Here is a 22,734-nt window from a genome sequence, read left to right on the forward strand (position 1 = left end):
TCAGAAGTGCAATAATTGTACGCCATCAGACATGTATTACCTAGCAGGTAACCTAATTCTAGCGTAACGCTTCAGAATGAAAAAACAATCTTGCTGATGCACGTAATTAACAAACTTTTTATATACCACCCAAAAAATCAGGGATAGATAAAGGGGAACAATGATTTAATTTCCTTTTAACTACCCATTACTCTCTCCTCATTGCTGTGTTGGGGTTATCCATAGGATTCATCTGATTACCTCTGACATCCAGCCTGCACTCTATTTCAGCTTCACCACATTCATTCACAGCTTTGCAGGTGTAAATGCCTCCGTCAAAGGGAGTGGGTTTTCGGATCTCCAGGGTCAACACCCCCTGCTTACTGAACATGCGGTACTTGGCATCCCCAGAGAGATCCATTTTGTTTTTGAACCAGAATATCTTTGGCTGAAGAACAAAAAAAAAGAAGATTTTTAAAACAGAAGGTAGAGAATGGAAGATTTACACCTGATCTTGCAGCCTCAATGTAGCCATCAAAAGTTAAATAGTATTATGAGGACTATTTACAAAGAACTGTTAATAATTTTTCAAGGAACATCTCATTCAGTACAAATTCATGAAACCAATAATTCAAAGTTCAGTATTTTTGTTAACTCAAAAATAGCATATAGAAAATGTAGTTTTTTGCCCTGTTTTATTGCAATTTAAAGAAAAAACCCCAATCCCTATTAATTGTCTACAAATTCATTCATTTAGGAGTTATTTAGTTGTGCTTACTAAAATGTATTTGAATGCTACAAGTATATGCCACAGATTATTAGAACAGAAGTGTCGTAAAAGTCCACAGATGCTTAGTAGCCAAATTAGGATGGCAAGGTTTGGTCCAGGAGAGGATTTTCCAAACCCTCTAGCATATCTTTAGAAACTTCAGGAATTCAAAAATGAAGTTCCTGTTGCTTCCACTATGGAATGAAGTGGTTGCTTCTGTATCAGTTCAAGCTTTTATGTTTTGTTTTCAGTACCTGAAAATGTGCCTTTAATTTTTATAAATGAAATATTGAAAATGAAAAATCTGATATTCTGCTTTTGTTTATTTCTAGCTTATTAGTACATACAGTGAAGAAAGTCTTTAAAGAATAGAAAACCAAGCTTTACCTTTATCTGTTTTTCTTTCAGAATTAATATCTTCTGTTTCTTCATCCATAAACCCCAAAACTACTGCACTGTTTTTAGAGTGCATTCAAATCTACTGAATCACTTTTGTCTTTGACCTGTGTTATATCAATCCAGTGCACCCTACCTGCCACTTGCTTAATTTTCTTTACAGATCTCTGCTGGAATTTTTCCTGCCTTAACATTTTTTCCTTGTTTCTCTATAGCCGCTTTATCTTTCTGGGTATATTTCTCTTACTATAATTCATTACTGGCAGGGCATGAGTAATGTCTCTGCTTGCAGTGGTAACTTTTCCATGCCATACAGATCATCCTGAGGTGTGCTTGAGAATCTACAGTTATTAAGAACTGGGAATTTTTTATCCACATAAGGTAATGAGAGCTTTTGCAGAGTACTGCTGCAGGTACTGAACCATTTTATCGAGGTTAATTTGGGCAATGGAAGTACAAAAACATATCTGGAAAAGCTGCTTAAGAGCATTAGGTGTACTGAGGGTTGAGGACTACTTAGATCCTTCAGGCTAATGTGAAGGAGGAGCTAGCATGTCTGCATTCCAAGGCCTTCCATTACTGCACAAGAACAGCTGTAAAATTGAGAAGGTTTTTAAAGAATCTTCTTAAAACCATGGAAACAGAATGAAGTGGATGCAGATGCACAAAAATGTCAGTTAACCAAGAGGGAATATTGTCAATAACACTGTCATTTCTAAGCTGAGGCAGCTACTGGAAGATGGATTTTGCCTACAGTTGCTGGTGTTTATTCTGTAATGCTGTTGTTTTTTTGAAGCTGTTTACATGGATATGCTTCCTTTTGACTTTTGAGTTTTGTCTGGAGTTCCTTCTTCATCCAATGGACTGCAACAAATGATTTTTTAAAATTTGTACTGATTGTTGCATGTTTTGCTCTGTAGCAATCAGATCCTTTCACAGGTATGAGGTAGTGAAAGAAGCTGAAAAGAAGCAGCCAGACGTGAAGGGATTGTACTAATTTAAATTTAGTACAAGATTATGTCATAATATGGTAAATTCCTTCACTGCAGACAAAAATTTCCCTTTTCTGAGAAGTCTAAATTTAGCTCCTAGCTGATACAGTTTTAACTGCTTGTTCCCGATTAACAAAATAGTACATCTGTATGCACCCTTTGATGGGACTTTAATAAATATATTTAGAATGAGAAAATATTCCTGTTAGATTAAAAAACCAAACCAACAAAAACCCCACAAAAAAACTTCACATGAGACCAGGCCTTAATCTACTTAGTTTTGCAAAATAGCTCAGACTGTCAAAAACTTATGTGGATGCATAAACCTGCTGTTCCTCTGTGTCATTTGTTTAGTGGAACAGTAAATGACATTCAGCTGCTGTTTCCTTCAAAGTCTGAAGAGAGCGAAGTATAGATTGTGAGCAGATCATTTTGTCGTTGTTTAGCTTCTCCAGTGAGCAGGTTTTGTGCAGAGCTGGTACATTTCCAGTGGTGTGGTGTCACCACGAGCAGTGAGTGCCCTTCCCTCTGTCCCCTTCACTGTGTTGCCCCCCGGCTGTGCATGGACCCACCCGAATGCTCGCTCCCCTCTCTGCAGCCTCGGGTGTGAGCGTGGTGGGACGTGACCGGGTGGTCTCTGCTGCTCCTTTCTACAGCCATGCCACTCTCAGCCACCCTGAGCTGGCAGGAATTCTTGCCTTGGTGCAACAGCAATCTGAGTGACAGTGGTGGCGTGTACCTTGGGGATTCCTCTGACAGCACAGCTGAGTGTGGTGTTGTATCCTGCAATCACAGAGCGGTTCACCAAAGGGTGGGTGAATTTAGGAGCTTCGGAGAAGTCGTGTTCTTTGTAACAAGGGGGTTTATAAGTGGTGCCTGCAGTTCAAAGAGACAAAATAGTAAGAACTGTGTTGGCAGTTCAGCTGACATATGTACAATCCATCATCATCTATCATCAATCTATCAATCTATCATCATTTATTTTGTCTGTATGGTTTTAAGAAACTTCAAAGCTTTTGGCATTTGTGATATAAAAAGGTCTTTAAATACATTTCATTCTAAAACACATCTCATGTTTAATGTGTTAGTTAAGGTAAAAGGTTCCGGCAGTCACGGGTTTTCAGCTTCTGTTAAAAATATGACAGCCATATGTGTGCAGAGACAGTCTTCACCACAGACATCTTCAACTTTTAACCCCAAAATATAAATATAATTCCCTTGCTGTATTATTTGCTTCAGACAATATAGTTTAAGAAGACTGTGTGATTAAATATTTTTTAATTAACATTTGTATTAGTACAGATCTTCCTAGATAAAGGCTCTTGATGCTAAAATTCTTTATAAGTGCTAGATACTAAATAATGAAAATATCTTTAGGGGTGCAGCTAGTAAAACTGTATTTTCCATTTGCCAGTGTATTACTTCTGGTACTTAGTGGCTTTTGTGATCTTTGGTTTGAAGAATATGTTACCTGTTTTTTGGATATGGGCAGGATTTTTGGTGGTTGCAGCAGTTTCACTCAATCCACACAAATTTTCACTGAAGATTCGAAAAAAATAATCATTTCCCATAATCAGGTCTGACACAATACAGTTTGTGCGACGATAGTGATCGAAAACTGTGTACCATTCCTGTAACAAGACTGTACTGTTTAGAAAGATGTTATGAGAGGTCAGACTGGTGCTACTTCTGGTATGGAGAGAATTTTTTTGCTACAAGGAAAAGATAGGCAGACAGGTATTTAACACTAACCTGTGAAATTAATATTATGTTGCTTCCTGTGAAGATCAGCTGATATATTTTCTGATTTGTATATTCTGGCAGTGTGATAGGCATATGAATGTTTTCATTTAGAGAAAAAAATTCCCTCAACTCCCTACCATATTTTAGCCATACTCTTATCTGGGGGATCTGGTACAAGATGTGTACTCAGAATGTGACTGCTAATGGGGTCTTCCATGAGAAAGATATTTTCCAGTTTGACAGGCATACATACCTCTCCCAGTACGTACCCTGGTATGCCTAGCATCTCACTTCAAATCTAACTGCCTCCCTCCCCTTCAATTTTTTTGCTGCATTTATGAAAAATATAATGGCAAATAAAAAGTATAATTCCATCTTCTAAGGAGAGCTGTCTATGCAGTCACCACCTGAGATTGCACAGGCTTGATCTCTTCCATTTTCTGCTGAGCATTTAATTTAATCTTTCACCTTTTGGGGGTTTTTTAGATTCTATTTTTCAATGTTTAATTGCCTCTGAGGTGCCACAGGACACCTTGGACACACAAATGAGTGTAATGAACTCAGTCATTTCCCTCAAGTCTCTATGTTCCCAGAGCAGGTGCTCTTTTAACTCCCTTCTGAGCCACAGACCCAGCCAAGTTCTTACCATTGTTTTTTTGTCAGCTTTCTGAACTGTGTAGCCCAAGATCTGAGCATTGCCATCATCTTGGGGAGGTGTCCACTCCAGGGCTGCATTAAATCCCCAAACATCTACAAGCTTTATATTCTGAGGAGGACCAGGCTTGTCTGCAGAGGAGACATAAGAAAAACCTTAGCTTTTAGTTCAATATCCAAGAGTTTTGTCATTTCCCCATGCAGGGGAAAAAAATTAGAACCTGATAGCAATCTATAACATTTGATAGCAACATACTTCGTTAATGTAAAGTTAAAACTGTAAACAAGAAAATTGGGAAATTTTCAAATACCCTTTGAATATTCTTTTGAGGCACCTGAATCCTATAGAGAAATAGAAAACACACTAGAATTAGTAACATCTTTAAAATTGAATAAGAAGTTTGTGTTGTTTGAACAGATGTTATTAACTTTTTAACTGCAGTTTTATTACTTACTTTGTTACCTCAGTGCAATTTCTTGGCCATTTATCTACATTGCTATAACAACCAGGGCAATGGGGTATGTGCCTTCCAGCAGAGGAAGGCCAGCCATTTGGGAATACACTTTTTCCCTCTTGGCTCAGTGCTTGTTAGCTTGCCCACTCAGTGATTTCTCTGTATAACTAGAATCTCAAAGAGATAGAGAAATCTGTGTCCTTTTTAAGATGCATGGAAATATAGAGAAAAGCAACATATACCATGTTGTTTAGTCAAATGCTGTAAGATTTAGATTAGATTTATTAAATAATATTTCTGTCTTTTTTAATTTGAGGACACCAGTTCGCCTTTTTGATGTTCGATTGTTGCACCCAGTTATGGGGCCTGCTGGGGACAGCTGGATAGTTCATCTTGTTGTTGAGTGAAAAATAGTTCAAGATCATTCTAGGCAGCTGAAGGGAAACTGTCTCTCCATTGTGTAGCTAAGCTGGAAAAATGAAGTAAATGGTAAGAATCTGATGGATGTAGGTTTGAGAGGAGCAAAGCACAGAGGAATGTAATTAGAGGCGGCTTGTCATTTATTTCCTTAAAGAAGGATACGCAAACCAGTAATAAATCAGCCTTTGTTATTAGGGGAACTGTGACTTTCTACATCAAAGCATAATGTTCTAATTCTCTTTTCACTGACAAACTTTGGAATTGAAAACTGCTTTATAATTAGATTTGACCCCTACTGTCCTCCTTCAAAGTGGTGCCTACTAGAAGACTGCATGATGTCTGATAAGGGATATGGAATGCATGGCTCTCATTCAATTTATCATCCTCTTTCTGCCTATCTTACACTAGCATTTCAGAGAAAAAACCTGCCATCTTCTGTGTTTCTCAGCAGCCACCAACCAGGCAAAGCCTTCTTACATTTTCTTCTCTGTTTCTGAAGTGGGGAATGGCAATATGATGTCAAATGAACAACATTTCTTTTGGGGATGTGGAAATGCATTTGTTGTCAACTTGAATCACAACTTAGAAGAAAAAAAATGCAATTTGTTTTGTTACATATGTATCTTCATTATACAGAAATAAATGAATCTATTCTGATTTAAGAGGAGAATTTTTCATACTACACACCTGTCTGCATATTTGTCAAGAACCTTAAAAAAGGCAGAGATGGATAAATTTGCTACATGGGTTTTTATGTTCTCGATCTTTGTGGTTCAGTGGGATAATGCAATCAGCAAGAAGATCTATCCAAAATTTCCTTGTAGAATGGTAGAATATTTCTTTCTCAGTAATAACCAGTACATCTCTAGTTTGTGGATAGCGAATGGGAAAAGTTACACTTACTGATGCTTCTGACCCAAGTTATTCTCCTTTGTAGGGCACTGTGTCAGAGTGGGGATTTATATTCTGAGGAAGTATTCTGTCTTGCCCTCAGCAAAAGCTCAGCTGAGGAGTATTGCAAACTAATGAAATTTATACAATGGGAAGAAGAGCTAAAGTATGAATTATCTTTCAAAGATAAGTTATAATTTATATTTTCAAATAATACATAATGAGAAAAAGAATGAATTCCTGTTAAAAAAATATAGAACTGAGGTTTGCTTCAGTCAATAGAAGTCATGATGAAAGACATAATTTATTGAGTCATGTAGAGGGTGAAAGAAGTTGAGGGAACCACATTCTCCAGAGATTGGAGATATTTTCATTATCTTAGAACTTTCTAAACGTCTTTAATAAATACTGTATTCCCATAGAAAAAGTGCATATTTTTTGGATCTGTAGAGTAAATGGCAACAACTGTTTTGGCAAGGAGGGAAGGTGATGGCAGTAACAGACTTGTTTCCTCTTGTTTGGAGCTGACCTGGCTCATCACCGCAGCAGAGCTTTTGGCTACCTGCACTCTTGCCTTCCCCCCAAAAAAGATAGGTGCTGAAAACACAAGCATTACTTCTTCATCAAGGAGACTTTTGCCAAGGGAAGTTAGCTGATGAGAAGACACCTCAAAAGATCAATGACTGACTTGTGGTGTCTCTGAAAGCCAGGCTTTTCAGCCTGCTGTTCTATAGCACCTAAAGCACCACTAGGAGTGTAGAAAGAGTGCCTGAATCGCCCATATTTCTGTCATGCCAAGAGAGTATAAAATCTGGGGAACAAAAAGTGCAGTTAACAGAATTGAGAAGAGGTAGTTCTGATGACAGAATAACAGAATCAAGAATCAGAGTAGATGCCCTGGTTGCAGAAGTATCTGCATATGTTACAAGTCCTTTCTCTTCTTGGTCATGAATTAAATGAGATGTATTCCCATTCATTTGACCAAACTGCCCGAGAAGTACAAAATTAATGATTGTCCTCCAACTCTTACCTGTGTGATAAGAGTAGTTCTTTTCTTCAGTCATTCATTTTCTGTATGGTATAACTCTCTGGCAATGGTAGATGGATGTGTTTTTGTGACTTTCTACAGTACCAAACAACTGGCAGAAGATACTTGGTGCTATGGCCTAAGAGCAATGGCCAGAATCAAGAGTCACTAACCAGCTTTAGAAAGATAATTTAGAGTGTAGGGTGCACTACTCCCCTTTACCTGAGTCATAGGGTCAGAGAATGGTTTGGGTTGGAAGGGACATCAAAGATCTTTCAGTTCCAGCCCGTGCCGTGGGCAGGGACACCTTCCAGCAGACCAGACTGCTCAGAGCCCCATCCAGCCTGGCCCTGAACACCACCAGGCATGGAGCATCCACACCTTCTCTGGGCACTCTTGGGATTATTTTTTTTTAGCTACCATTTACTTATTTTGCTCTTGCAGAACTGCAGTCATCCTCTTGAGCAGAAGCAGCTGCTGGTATTAAGACATATTTGCTCCAATTTTTATGCCATTCTTGTTTGCTGTTGGCACCATTGCATACCCATTCTGCCAACATAATTAATAAAACTTTAAGCGGAGCAAAGTCAGCATTTTAAATTCCAAAATATTAGGTGTTGAGCCAAAACACATATGCTAAAAATGTACTGACACACTGGAAGATAACAGTGGGATAACAGTGTGAAAGTGTGGGGAAAGAGAAATAAAAACAGTTATCAAGAATGTTAAAAAGAATGGTAATGAGGAGAAATAGAAAAGCCATGGGTAAACATTAATGAAATCTGAATAGGCAAGATCTCAGAATATCTCTCACATAGTCCCAACAGAATTTATGGAAACTTTGGCAACGCATTCCTTTAAAATGACATTAGAAAAAAGACTGGAAATTGTATAATAGAGAATAAGCCCCAGACTAAGTGGACATTCTTAAAAGAGTAAAGCTTTAAATGTGAATTTTTCAAATTCACAGGAATATGCCTTCTAATTTTTGGAAATGTAGAGGTATATACAGCAATGATTTTATCTTCCTATCCTTATCTAATGAAAAAACCCCATGTAGGAGTACATCCATTCCAAGATTCATATTTCCTCCCTTGAGTACAATATGGCTATGCCTAAGAACACCAGAACTCTGAAATTCTATCTCTCTCAGAGTGATAGAAAGGAGATTGATAAGGATAATCAAAGATATGGAATGGCATCTCTTTGAAAATAATCAAAATGAAGAGAGTAAAAATGAGAAAGTTAACTGAGGCGAGTGGAACTGAAGACTATAAAATCGTGAGTAACATGGAAAAGCTGAATGATTATTCGTGTTTTTTTCTGATACAAAACTGTATGGATGTCAAATGAAATTGTCAGTAAACAGACTCAAATCAAAACAAATAGGTATATGTACTTAAAATGAAATTCTTTATAAAAGGATGCTTGGATTCTCAAACTAGACCTGGATTAAAATACAGACTGGATAAAATTAGGCAAGAAAAAGATCACTAAAGAGCTATGGAACACAAAGAATATCCCTCACACTCTGAAGGTCTTTAGGACACAGATGATTTCAAGATGGGAAAATGAAGTAGGAAAATAAGGTCACACTCCAGCCCTAACATCTGCAAGCAACCATTGAAAGAGAAGGGATTCTGACTAGTTGGATCTTTGGGTTGCCTCAGTCTGGCCATTATTTAGTTTTGTATGATCTGCTTAATTCTGATGTTGTCAGGGTCTTACCTATGATTTGTATTGTTATTGCAACTTTATCAGACATGTTTTCTATCTGAAGAGTGACTTCATATGCTCCTGAGTGATGAAGCTCTGCTTTTCTGATGAAAAGGATGGTGTCCGTGCTGCTGTTCCGAATTCCCACATCTTTGGAGTCTAGAGTTTGACCATCTTTCAGCCAAGTGATTTTGGGTCTTGGTTTACCCTAAATAGAGAAAAAAAAAATGTTAAGGCTTTAGTATTTCCATTTTTCTCTTAGCAATAAATCTAGAAAGCTTAATATAATACACAGAGTTGAGATAGGATACTCCATACATAATTTACAATTTCTCTTTTCTTCCAGACAAATATGTGCTACCATCTGTGTGGTTTAATGGCACCATGCTCTGAGGATGCCATTTAGTAAGAGATTGAAATGATACTGAGAACAAATCCAGAAATACTATACTTGTGCTGGTCCGGTACTCTTTCCCAGGCACATCAGTGAAGCCAACAGGTGATCTGACTTGTTCTGATTGCTATTAGCAGAACTCTTACACACTTGAGGACTTTATTAGCTCTGCTCCCCTTCTTCTCCCTTTCTTAAAACATTTGATGCTCTGTCCCCAGGCATTTTGAAGGTATTTTGAAAAATTATTGTCACCTTGCAGTCTTGGGATGTGAAATTTACTGTATAATTCTTTCCTCACCGGAAAATTATTTTGGTGACTGTCAACCTAAGCAGTCAGTGTTGCTACAGCCATGGAGAATGGCATTGTGGAATCAGTGAGATATCAGTGGTGTGCACCACTCTCATCCGGCCATTTCCAAGAAAAATGGCAAGTACTATTTAATTCTTCAAAAGTTATTGGAGTGCTACTCCAAACAGGGAATCCCAAGAAAACAGAAAATAGCTATAACATATTAATTAGGTGTATTAATATTTAATCCAACAGAAAATAACTCAGTGGGGTTTTTTTAGTTTCTGCCAGATTGCCAAGGTGAAACAGTGCAGCACAGGGCTGGAGTAGTTCAGATGGGTGGGGAGGGAAAGTGGGACCTTGCAGGCCATCAGCCAGCTGTGCTCAGGCTGCCTTGAACTGGAGCCTAAAGAACTGAAATGGGAACACTGCCTCCAGTAAAGAGCACAGAAAGCAGCTCTGGAAGGTTCCTCAAGCCACTGGAAAGACTCTCTCTCACTTTGAAAGACTGTATCTCTTCCCTTAGCCTACAGAGGGAGATCAAGATGCTCAGACTCTTGGTTTTGGTGCCTAAAGGTAGACAGAATAATAATGAATCTTTGTGCATTGCTACACCTTTATTTCAGGTTTTTCTGGTATTTGGTCAGAAGGTCTGTGTACCATCTTTTTTTTTTCAGTGGTATTAGGAAAAAAACTTCATCTTTTATAAGAGTCAGGCCAAGATCTGTAAAAAATTATACTTAAAGGATGTCTCAAACACCTAGAAATTGCTATTTGTTCATTGATGCTCTTTCCTCTAACTCATCAGGTGTATTGTAGTTTATTTTACATCAGGGCTGATATATACCCCTTGAATGAGCAATGGTTTTGGATCTCCCGTTCTCTCTCTCTGGTAAATTATTTTCTTTCAGCTTTCTGCCAAGGAGCATAGTTAAGAGCACCTCAGGTCTGCAGCGCTGAAAGAATAGATTCAAGAGAGTTTTGTCCTGTCCTAGTGTACCTGTACCCTGGTCTCATTTCAGAGTACCCTCACAAAAACCTGTTAGAGCAAGAAATGGCTTCCTCTCTTCAGCTGGAATGTATAGTAGAAATTCTGGAATAAGTGAAAGGGTTTGGGTTGTTTTGTGTTTTATTTTCCATATCTGTGTCTTATTATTGGTGAACAGGCCAAGAACTAACTCTGTTTTACTTCCCACATATGCCTATATTTTAAAGTGATATGAAGATTCTCCTTGAAAAATTTGGCTAGGGAATGCTTTCAAAATAAAAATAATCTGCCTAAATAGTATAGTTCTATGGGCATTAATTATATTTCTACTTTGTCAAGACAAATACTTGGCAGGTTTTCACACTGATTAGATTGTTGCTGCTGGTGTTCTAGTGTGGTTGATCAGATACGTTCACTCACAGCTCCTCCTTTTTTGAGGTGCTGTGAGAGCCAGTGAAAGATTGCAAGTGTTCAAAGTGTTGGTTTTCATATACTCTTATATTTATAGACTGTGAAAAGCATAATCAGATAGAAAGCATGTTCCTAATACATATGTCAGAGGATTAGATTTCTGCAATGTGTAATAGATAATCTGAGAGAGAACAGTGAGTGACAGGGTAGCTAAATAGCACCAGAGAAACTTAGGGAGTTCACAGCCAGGGAAGAATAAATTTAAATGCTCTTAGATATCTATATTCACACATACATGATGGACAAAAAGACTGCTCAGTACTACTGTGAGTTTTATCCACTAGTAGCACATAATACCCTTCCAATCATGTGCCACATAGTTAATTTTGAAGCAAAAATGTGTTGATTCTCTTCCTTTCACTAGAATGTTCCACCTGCTTAACGCACAAAACAGAAAAAAGGTTGGTAACAATGTTTTACTTTCTTTTCTGGACATTTTGGTCTAAAGGTTTAAATAGATCTGCCAGTAGCATTAAACCCAGGATACCTTGACAGTGTATTTCACAGAATTTTACTGTAATGACCACAGAGGTCACTGGAAAGGTTGCACAAAGACTGTAAACAGTAAAAGACACTGACTTCCACTCCACTAGGTACTAGATTCTGTATTTACTTGGAGTCTTCTTCTGCAACATAAATGGCCAGTGACTTAAAGTTTTTCAAAATGTGAAGGGAAAAGTTCTTTTTGATTTGCTTTTTTTGAAAGGTCGCCAGCATTACACATTCTAAATAGCTATAGCCACAATTCTTAATACTGTGAGAACTGCAATTCAACACGATGACAAATTTAATTAACTCAAAGAAATGCTTCTTGAATTAAAGTCTTCTGGCTTTGTTCTCAGAGTAAAATCTGGTGTTGCTGGATAGATTTTAGCATTTTTTATTAGCCTTACCCTTTAGGAAACAAGAGCTTATACCAGCACATGATTTATCAGCTACTCAAATCAGTTTTCAATCAGTTGGTTCACTTTGGGCAAATTTGACAGAGCACTTGAAATCTCCAAGATTAGCTTAGTGCAGTGTGGAAAATTGATGACAGGGTGAAATGCCAAAACCTCACTTAGTGTCCCCACTAAGAGAAGTCAGGGAAAGCTCAGTCTTTTAACTCTTTTGTTTGGCAACAGCTGAATGATGAGGCAGGATTAAGTGAAGCTCTGGATTAGTTGCCAGATGCACTTACCCTGGCCAGGGAACTGAGGATGTGTCAGCTGGGGAGGAGGGCACAGAACTGGCAAATCTCTGGGAATATTGCAGTGGGGCTGCTCTCAGCAGAGGAGATGCTGCATATGCTGGGACAGTGGTGATATGGGGGTGTCATGGCAGAGTCTTGTGGGGAGCAGAGAAGGCCTTGACTCTGTGTATGCACTGCTCTCAGCAACAGCTAAAACACCCCAAAATGATCAATACTCTTTCCAGCACTAATTCAGAACATGACCCCATAGTAACTTCCATGAAGAAAATTAACTGCCCAGTCAAAACCAGCACAAGGGGACGCAAGACACAAATCTCTAAAATGCTAAATTTTATTCCCCTGCTTATAGGACAGCTTGTCAAATTTGTGCAATTTTTCTTCAACTTGGACGTCAAAGCAGGAAAAATATCTGTTTATTTTAGGGATTTTTAAAAATAATTACATAACTCAGAAATAACAGATGTACAAATCTTGAATTTTGTGTGCGGCTAGACGTCAGTAAAAAAGTAATTTTAACAATTTTGGAGATAAGAAATGTGAAAGAAAAAAATGCCTTATGATTATGCTGAAATAATTCAAGCATGCAATTCAAGAAAATTATCCATTCATGGATGTGGAATTGTGTACTAATCAGATGTATCTCAGTGAAAAAAGCAACTTTTCATGTGACCCAGTAACCATAGTGCAAAAAGACATGTACCTTTAAGTTTACATAAATTTTGCTCTAATATTTTTTTTTCTGCTGGTGCTGCTCAAACAAAATACAGGTGATATGTGCATATTTTTATTCCTTGTTGAAAAAAATGTTTTGTATATCTCCAGCATCTTTCATATGAGAATTTCAAAGCTCTTCACTAATAACAGGATTACATTTCTATAAATGTCAATCCTGGACTGTAGAGAAATTTCAGTGTTTTGAAATTTTAACTGAAGACTTGATTAAGTGATATATCTGTTATTAGTGAGGATATCTGTGTCAGAGCCAGAGTCTGTAATTTACAATTTCTCTTGCTATTTCTCCCTTAGAAAACCATTTCCTTACAAACACTAATTTTTGCACTCTATTGAAAAAAGGCATGTAGGGTTTTAAAAATGGTCAGATAGTTGTCTGTACTGCTCTAGAAAATACCAAGATGAGGTAACTGGTCAGGCCAATCTTTGTGTATATTTTAGCAATTTTGTGCATGCCTTAGTGAAATGTAGTTACATACACGCACCCTTGACAATCTTCCAGCATGCTCTGGTTTTTATACCTTCATGCACAGTAATGCCCAGGCAGGTCTTTGTACACACACTCAGGTTCTGCATCCCAGGGCCAGCTGGGGTCTTCTGTTTATGTGCAAACTCTGATTTTTGCAGTCAGCCTTTCAGAAATTAACATACACACTTTTGCCAAAGAAATTGCCCAGTGGCATCATATGCCTTGGTTCCAGAAGAGCAATTAGTTGGAGTCTTACACTTCTGTCTGCTTTCTCTCTAAGGTGCCTCCTGTGCTCAGTAAGCAGAAATGGGCTGGCATTTACTTAGACCACTTTTTTCTTTTTCCCCAAAAGGTTGGATTAAGGAAGAAACTCTGATCATAAAAAAAAAAATTACTGAAAAAAAGTGATTCCCTCCCCTTCTCAAATTTTCAAGAGTGTTTAATGAATCATCAGCCATTCTTGTGTAATTCTGCTTAAGCAGTGAAGCAGTGGGAACTTGCATTAGGGAAACTGCTTTAAGTAAGTAATCATAAATAACCATGACAAAATAGAAGCTGATACATACCTGAAAAGGGATCACAATATTGATTGTCTCACCCACTTTCTTCACCAGAGTCTGTCTGAGGTGGCGTGGCAGCCAGAATTTGGGACGCTCTGCAGTTAAGCATTAGTACACTAAATGCAAAACTTTTGATAATATGCAACATTATTTATAGCAAAAATAAGGCAATGGATAATTTTAAGCATAAGAAAATTGTGGAAACACTGTTTATGCTTCTAGGGACTAGCTCAGTCTCTCAGTAGTTTCAAATGTATTTGTCTACTGGATAAAAAGTTAACATTAAGTCTCAGTTATATATTTACATCTGAGCATGTTTTCAGTGACAGCAGCATTATGAAAATGTGTCGCATCTAAAATCTAAAATCTTGGGTGACTTCTGTTGGATGTGATTCTTTTATATGGACTTTGTTTCTTTGGAGGAATTCTTCAGTTCAGTAGAAAGAATGGGACAAGGGATGTATTGGAGTAAAAGGGTGATTATAGATTATTATTATCTATTGCTATATTGATACTGCAGCACCTTGTAAATTGCCACTGGGAGGTATTTATGGACATACTCAGAAAGCACAGCAACTGATGGATTCCTTTATCTTGCTACACTCATTCAGCTGCAGTTCTTTCTTCAAGGTGGATGTAGTGGAATCTCTTTGTAGCATCTAATTTTTCACTAACAAATAAGGACCTTACTTACTGCATGCTTTTTTCATCTAGTCTCTGCTTTCCTCTACCTCACTAGAAAGCTTTCTAGGCTCTCCTTTTATCCTTAGTCTTTTCCCTATTATTTACAGAAGGAATTTCTTAACATACAGTTGGAGTATCTATCTTCATGACCATTATGACCATTTGGTATTGAGATGCATTAAATTTTGCTTTATGTACATTGGCTCAATTTACTTCCAGTGAGACTCTGGCAGACACTTCGTGTGAGCCAAGGTTGAGGAATCCACTATTACCAGCTCTTGATGTCTTTTGGACTCCAGTCAAATGAATTTTAATCTACTGCTGTTGTGTGATACCCAGGGTGGTAATTAATAATCTGCGACAATGAAGTAAATAGATCTCTTGCCATAGCCAACACAGTCATTTTGCAGTAATATAGCAGCTTTTCAAGCAGAGAGGTAAATATTAAATAGATGTTTCTTAAATGCTGAAAGTGCCATTGCAAGAGGTGAAATGTCCATATTTTGAAAGTAAGAATTAGAATTTTATTTTAAGAGCTATGCTTTACAAATATAAGACCTGGGTGTTGTAGAGATGTTCTCAGAGTCAGAAGACACTGGGCACCTAATCAAAGTGGAAGAGCAGTTTATGTGTTATTCTCAGATAAAGGCAGAATTTTGGCCAGGGGAAATAAATGAGTAAGATTTATTCAGTATAGATACTCACGCAGGATCTCTTGAACAGTAACAGGCTCTTTTATTGTTGCTGCTCCACTCTCACCAGCCAGGTTTACAGCCTTGATACGGAAATAAAGTTTGTCCCCCGTGACCAGATCTTTAATCAGTGCAGATGTGCGCTCAGTTAGGCCAGGAAGAGCAGGAATCCATTCTGTAGCTACATAATTTGCATATTGCAAAAACACATTATTTTTCCAAACTGATGCCTTGTTTGCAATTGAAAGTAAATTTCTATTAGGGTAAAATGAACTCAAGTTACAACACCATATTTAAAAGGGAATAAAATAAGTTGGAAGAAGAACTCTGGATCAAGGAGATATGTTTACATGTGGAGTTAAGCAATCTCTACACTTTGCAACTCAAAATAGCTAAGGATAAAGAAATCATCTTTGGGTAGTACCTTTGGCATTTTGTTTTATAGAGCTTAGAGCTGTGGGATTTCTTGACATTTTTTACTACATGAGAATGGGGAGAATTTTGGAAGTAGCTTTAACAAGAAAGTGAAACCTTAATTTAATTTTTTTTGGAGTAAATATACCTTCTATGGCTGCCCAAACAGATCAGTGAGAACCACATATGCTGAAAACAATAATAGAGCACATAACTGTTGGAATGTATTGTTTAATTCTCAGTTGACACACTAGAACAGAATTCTTAGTGATTCCTTGTTATAAAGCACAGAAATACGACAGATAAAATCATTCTGCTCTGACAATGACATAGAGATTCTGGTAATTCTATAGTGATGTCACATTAAAGACTGTAAATTATTTCTGCATAAATTATCCCCTGTAAACCCCCTAGTTTAGATTACTTGGCAATCAAGCCTAGTGTCAGGGAAAATGTCAATATTGAAGTAACTACAAATTTGTTCTTGGACTTTTATGATATAAATATTATGTTGTAGCATCACAGAACATTGAATTTTGTTGATATGGTGCTGTTACACTCTTTATCACCAGTAATAGTATTAAATGAGGTAAGGTAATGGTTACTTTAAAGTTTGACTGATGTTATTTTATTTGTTTTAAGGAATCTGCAATTCATGAATGATACAGAAGTATAGTAGTGACTATAGAACAGTAATGATATTTTTGTACTACTTATGTTTATTAAAGCTTATGATGATTGTGAAAATGACATTATGGATGTGACTTCCATGGTTTTATAGTCACAATGTAGTGAGTATGGTGATGGTTGGCAAGGATGGTAGGCATTGATTAGAGTTAAAATTTGATCATACTGGACATGGTTAGGTTGTTGGTATTGTGTATTGCAATTGTAGCATTTTTGAAATGCTCTGTTGCTGCTGCCTAGTACTCATGCTTACTTACATCCATCTTTGCAGTATTCCACCATGTAACCATCTAATCCCCCAGCTCCAATCCGCTCAGGGGGCCTCCACTTCAAGGAAACAGTGCTGTCAGAAACATCCTCCACTGTGAAGTGGGTTGGTTCACTTGGAGGAGCTGTAAGGAAATATAGACAAGTAGATTCTGAGAAATAGCAATACAACTATGAGAATTCAAAGGTTATACAAGGAGTGATTAACCACTGATTTATGTACACTGTCTATATTAATAAAAGAAATCTACCTGAAGCTCAGTTGTAAAGTGTAACACCTATTACATCATTTGATAAAAGCAGAGCATAAGATTTCTCTAATAGGATGAGGAACAAGAGGTTAAAAAAATAGTTCCTATTCACATATGCTCCCTTATGAGAAAAACTGCTGAAAAAAGAAGACTTGTAGAAGAGAGTCAAATTGTCATCATAAGTCTGTGAAGAAGTTTAGAAATGAAAATACGTACCTTTTATATTCTGTACTTTTCTATTCTGTACTTACACCCTGGTTGTAACTGGACAAAATTTGCATGGCCAGAGGAGCAAACTGACAGTGGCTGAATTTGACTTCACTCACACAGTGAAAAAAAGAACCAGAAGTTATGACTACATGTTTACAGAAACACTACTTCTGATTTGTAACAGAGACATACTTAAGAAAAATATTTTGGGGATGAAAATTTTTGATTTAGATACAGCTTTTTCATATTTCTTCAGAACAGGTGTGTCATGACTTTTTATAAACCCACAGTTCAGAAAGACCACTAGCTAAATTCAGTCTTCTGCATCATGACTATTTTCTACTAATTTAAAAATAATCAAGAAAAGCCCTTACTAGAGGATTCAAAATACACATAAATGTTACTGTGAAATAATTGATACCAAAAAGCAAACAGAAAACAACTTTTTCAAAATAACATTTAGGGTGTAGGACCATAAAATTTAGTATACATCCCATAAAAACAATTGTGTTAATGATTCTGTTTGGCATAATCTGTATATATGTGTATTATAAACTGAACATCTACTGAATATACATAATAGATTTTACAAGGTAAGTTAAATACAGGATCACATACTGTGGTACAAATTGAAATCAGTCTTTGTTCCCAAAGTTATTGTAAAAAAAAAAAAAAAAAAAACCAAAAACAAACAAAAAAACCCACCTAATTTAATTTCTGTAACTGTCAAAAATTTTTGTATTCACATCATAGCAAGGACAGCACACAGGAGGCAAATGCAACTGGGAGCATACACAACCACACAGTGCACGATCAAAACCCCAAACCTCTTCTCTGAAGAAGTAAGTGTGAACTTTATCCTTAATCAAGTAAAACTCTGCCTATCCCATGAAAACTTTGGACCTTTTTTTTCAGTAGCTCCACTTGATGGTTCTTGTTTGACCTCTTTTGTTGCAGACCAGCCGTTTTGAGTTTGAAATCCAGAATCAAGAGACCCTTCTTGCAGTTCAGCCTTCCTTTCTGACTCCTTCACTGCATCATCTGCTTTTACATTATCTCCGTCAGCAGGCTGTCCCCCTTCACTATTATTTGTAGATTTAGAAACTCTAGTCATTTTAATCTCCAGCTATTTGTATTTCTGTGTGTCTTCTCCCTAAAAGTCTTAGCAGGCAGGCTTCCTGAGGACTCCTTTAGTTTGCTCCTTGTTCAGGGACTGCAGGAGACACTGTGCTGCTGTGTTGGGAGGGATTATTTATAGAAAATCATTCCTCAAATATTTTCTTAATCATCTATCCTTTTAGCTGTGGAGAGGGCCGGGATTAAGGGAGCACTGGACGGGATACTGTGATATTTGCACCCATAAGGGAATGGGAGAAGCTGGGAGGGACAGGGAAATCTCTGTCAATTAGTTCTCCTCCTTTTGAGATCCAGCTTGACTCTCACACTTCTAATTATAACAACTAAAAATTCATCAGCAATTTCATGAAACTGGAACCTCTGTGCTCTTCAGGAAGAGGAATGAGAGATAGAGGAACATTACAAAGGAAAAGATAGATTAAATATAGAATACAGAGACGGTTGATAGCCTCTTTCCTGACACATTCTTTTTAGCTGTAAGAGTGGTTGAAGAGAACAGATCAAAATTGTCCTGTCTTGGTTTTATCCTAGAAATACCATGGAGTTTCAAAACTCACCAATTGGCATGAAGGGTTGTGAGGCAGGGCTTGGCCGGGACATGCCAATAGAATTCACAGCATAAATCCGCATCTCATAAACTACTCCTTCAATCATCCGCTTGGCTTCATAGGTTAGCTCTTTTAAAAGGTCAAAGTTCAGTCTCATCCATCGATAGCTCTTCTTCTTCTTTCTCTCTAAAATATAGCCTGGAAAGGACAGCTGTTATGATGTAAAAGAACTGGAAATTGTTATCTCACATGCAGGAAAAAAGAAAATCCTTATAAGCAAAGGAGAAATTTCCTTGAAATGTCTAAGATGTGGTATAGAGTTAAAATTTTAATTTATTTATTTTATTCTGCTTCAATTCACTTACTTTGACTAACAGCCTAAATCCCCCACAAAGAATTAATTGGATGAACAGTTTGAAAATTCCTTTTATTTTAAATTAATGTTTTATCAAAGAACTGATGCTAGATCTCTGTGTTCTTTGCAAAGTGGTGGAAATACAGAATGCTTCCCAGACAATGCAGATCTCAGCTTGCTTCAGCCCTACAGTGAGTGACATATGGCCACTCACCATTTTTCTTGCTTTGATGTCCTTGGGAAGGAAAGAGAGCCTGTATGATAACAGAGAACAAAGAGAGCCGGGTACACTGCAGACCAAATCTGCAGTACAGCTTAAGGTGTCATCTATATGCCTGGAATCCATGTCTTAGCACTTCTCCAGAACATCCATAGCCTTTCCAACACTACCATGCTGTTTTCCAGAATGACTAAGTGAGGCTGGATTATCAGTATAAAAGATAAACTTCTCATTTCCCAAAACTGGGAATGGAATCTGTGATTCCTGATGCTTAATATGGAGGATGGTTGTATATCACATTGGAAACATAGATGTCAGATATTTTCCAGTTGACCTGCTACAAAGGACTACTGAACTGTTTCTTTCCATTTAGCTATATTAAATTTCTGCTGCTTCTCTGTGTTGCAGATAGAGTGACTGGATGTGATCCACATGGGCTTCTTTCAAACCAACTCTGCTATGAAAGCCATTCATTTTTTAACTATAGAATGAGTATCAGAGAATAGTCATGTACACATGCCATGTATCTGAGTGTGTTGTGTAGGTGTGCTCCTGCCCATGGACTGCAGAGGCCTGTACAGATGTCTGTAACGGGGCAGCTACAATAGTGTAAGTCCGTAGCAAGGACTTATAACTGAGCCATGCAGGAGAGTGATTCAGTCCCTGCTGCTCACCAAGGTCAAGGCTATCAAATTTGCAAAAGTCCCTTTGGTATACCTGGGAAGTATGATTCACACTTAAGGTGTCTCCAGGGATAAGGAGAATGACAGGCACATTTGATTTGCTGGCATGCTGTAGGCACAGACACCATGCAGCCTTTCCTGTCAATGCTGAAATGCAAGAAGAGCATGGGAGTCTACAGAATGTTCTGGGGAAAGAACAGTGGAAGTATCTTCAAGCTGACAGGTTATATCATCACTTGGAATGCATAAAGATGTACTCCTGGCATACTTGTTTTCAGTAGCTTTCAGAGTTAAATGCTGTAAGCGACGAACCTATGGTTCTTTTGGTATGTTCCTGTTTTCTTCTCTCTTCAGCAGGGTCCATGAGACTGAGAAAAGTTTCATCAACTCAGTTTCTGGGGTTTTTTTGCTGTTATAGATAACCAATGTTAAGCACATAAGTGTCAAAATGAAGAGGTTTGCAATTTAAAAAAAAAAAAAAAGCAGGCAGAAAGGAGGTAAAATGAAAATACTGGTCGTATTGGTGACATTTGGTAAAGCAGATTATTTCCCCAAATGCACCAAATGTGTGAGAGTTAAAGATACTGTTTTAGTAATACAAAAAGCACACAAAACCCCAGGAAAGGTGAAGATGGGGTATTTATTTTTTTTATCTGTTGGATACAGCTAATAAAGACTGTATCTGACTGCCTACAAAGCCATCTGTAACAATATGAAGACAGATGAGAATGAATATGCCTTTTCACCCCTGCCTTCTTAACTGGCTTTTAAAGCTCTGTTTCAATGGGTAGTGCTGCATCTCGGCTTTTCCTCTCCCCCTGCTGCAGGTGTTTTATTGGTGCTCTAGCAGTAGTGCAGCCCTGTGCTACCTGAAGGAACCTCCTCAGGTAGTGCAAAGGGTCATTACTGGAACATCAACAAAATCCTTCCTTTGACAGTGAAAACAAAGCAAAGAACTTTTCAAAACATGTGCCCTGAAAATACTACAAAACAAAATGATGGGCTTTTTAAAGTCAGTGAGGTGGGGATTGCCTGTGGTAATGACACAACTACTGGTAAATGTCTTTGCACATAAAATTTTGACTTCTTGCTTGCTTCCTGTCAGAATAGATGAAACCACAAAGCACTGGCCTAGCGGGACCTTGTTTATTCCTGCACAGGTAAATTCTTTGATTTAAATGAGACAGATCTTGTGGAAAAGAATGAAGTCCAAACATCCAAATGCAAATACAAGCTCCTCTCTTCCAGATACTATTCAGGGGATTAAAAGAATTTTAGACATTTCTAGCTCTGGCATCCCCATGGGAGTCAATATAGCTTTCAAATGTATTTTTTTTCAAAGAAACTCGAAGTCCAGAGATCTTTAATAAACAAATTGCTAGATATGAGCTCCAGAAGAATTTTTTTCCCCTAAAATTGGTCAAGACTTTGCATTATTTTCTTTTTCTTCTGAGGATCACAGAGATTTCTATCTAAAACTCGCTATGCTCTATGCAGAACTTAAAATGGTGTCAGTGCTAATCTTGATTATGCCTGCTCATTTACTGCATCACATGGTAACTTTGCATTCTAGTTTTTAGTACAGGTTTTAAGGTCACTAAAATGATTGAAACTATTTTATGACCCATTGTTTTATATGAAGTAGAATTATGAAGTAGTTTCCCACTATAAAACATATATTGAATGAGTGCCTGAGATTGCAGATGTCTGGAGTTGATGACTGAGGTGGCCAGAGATCTGTTTGGATATTCCTGAGGTGGCCAGAAATCTGTTTGGATATTCCTAAGTAAGCACAAAGGCCTGTATACTGACTGAAAGTTTCTACTGAAAGTTTCAGTCTTGAATGAGGATAGTGAGCTTTAGCTATTTTTCATCTCACCTTTTCGTGCTTTGGTAACTTGTTTGCGGAAATACTTCTCTGACTCAAACCGCACAGGCAGGGGGCACTCTCTCCTCAAAATTGGAGGGCCAGACCCTGGCCCGGTTTGAAGGTTCAGTGCATCAGAGCAGCTCCTATCTGAGGGTCAGCCTTCCTTGTGTCTAAATGGAGAATTCTTCTGTGCCATGTCAAACGAGCAGCAAAAAACATATGCCAAGCTGCAGGGGACTTCATGTGTTTGGACTCTTACCAAGTACCGGTTGCCCACCATCATATTTAGGGGGTTGCCAGTGCACAGTACAGTAATCTTCTCCAATGTTGCTGATTGTGGGAGCTTCTGGAGGGTCAGGAACATCTGAAGAAAGTGTGAGAATGAATAACAGTTTTTATTGTTTCAATTTCTTTATGCAAGTAAATTAAATATTTTTAACACTTTTTTTTTTTTTTTTTTTCTGTGTGCTATTGATGTAGTGATGTCCTCCAGGAATCAGTGCTGGGCCCAGTTCTGTTTAATATCTTTAGCGATGATCTGGATGAGGGTATTGAATCCATCATTAGCAAATTTGTGGA

The 22,734-nt window shown here is 37.7% G+C and overlaps 1 protein-coding gene across 1 annotated transcript in view; it reads right to left on the reverse strand.

The window, feature by feature from the left end:
- MYBPC3 (myosin binding protein C3) overlaps positions 1-22,734 on the reverse strand; it is a 61,270-nt gene that overhangs the window by 1,358 nt on the left and 37,178 nt on the right. Inside the window, exons 24-33 of the mRNA XM_053945335.1 lie at positions 22,415-22,519; positions 19,037-19,225; positions 16,872-17,006; positions 15,527-15,694; positions 14,144-14,232; positions 9,055-9,250; positions 4,526-4,665; positions 3,608-3,767; positions 2,876-3,012; positions 241-427 (exon numbers count right to left, since the gene is read on the reverse strand). Coding sequence (XP_053801310.1) covers positions 241-427; positions 2,876-3,012; positions 3,608-3,767; positions 4,526-4,665; positions 9,055-9,250; positions 14,144-14,232; positions 15,527-15,694; positions 16,872-17,006; positions 19,037-19,225; positions 22,415-22,519 — 1,506 coding nt within the window. The remainder of the gene's footprint in view (positions 1-240; positions 428-2,875; positions 3,013-3,607; positions 3,768-4,525; positions 4,666-9,054; positions 9,251-14,143; positions 14,233-15,526; positions 15,695-16,871; positions 17,007-19,036; positions 19,226-22,414; positions 22,520-22,734) is intronic.

The sequence above is a fragment of the Vidua chalybeata genome, chromosome 6 (genome assembly GCF_026979565.1).
Source record: "Vidua chalybeata isolate OUT-0048 chromosome 6, bVidCha1 merged haplotype, whole genome shotgun sequence".
NCBI lineage: Eukaryota > Metazoa > Chordata > Aves > Passeriformes > Viduidae > Vidua > Vidua chalybeata.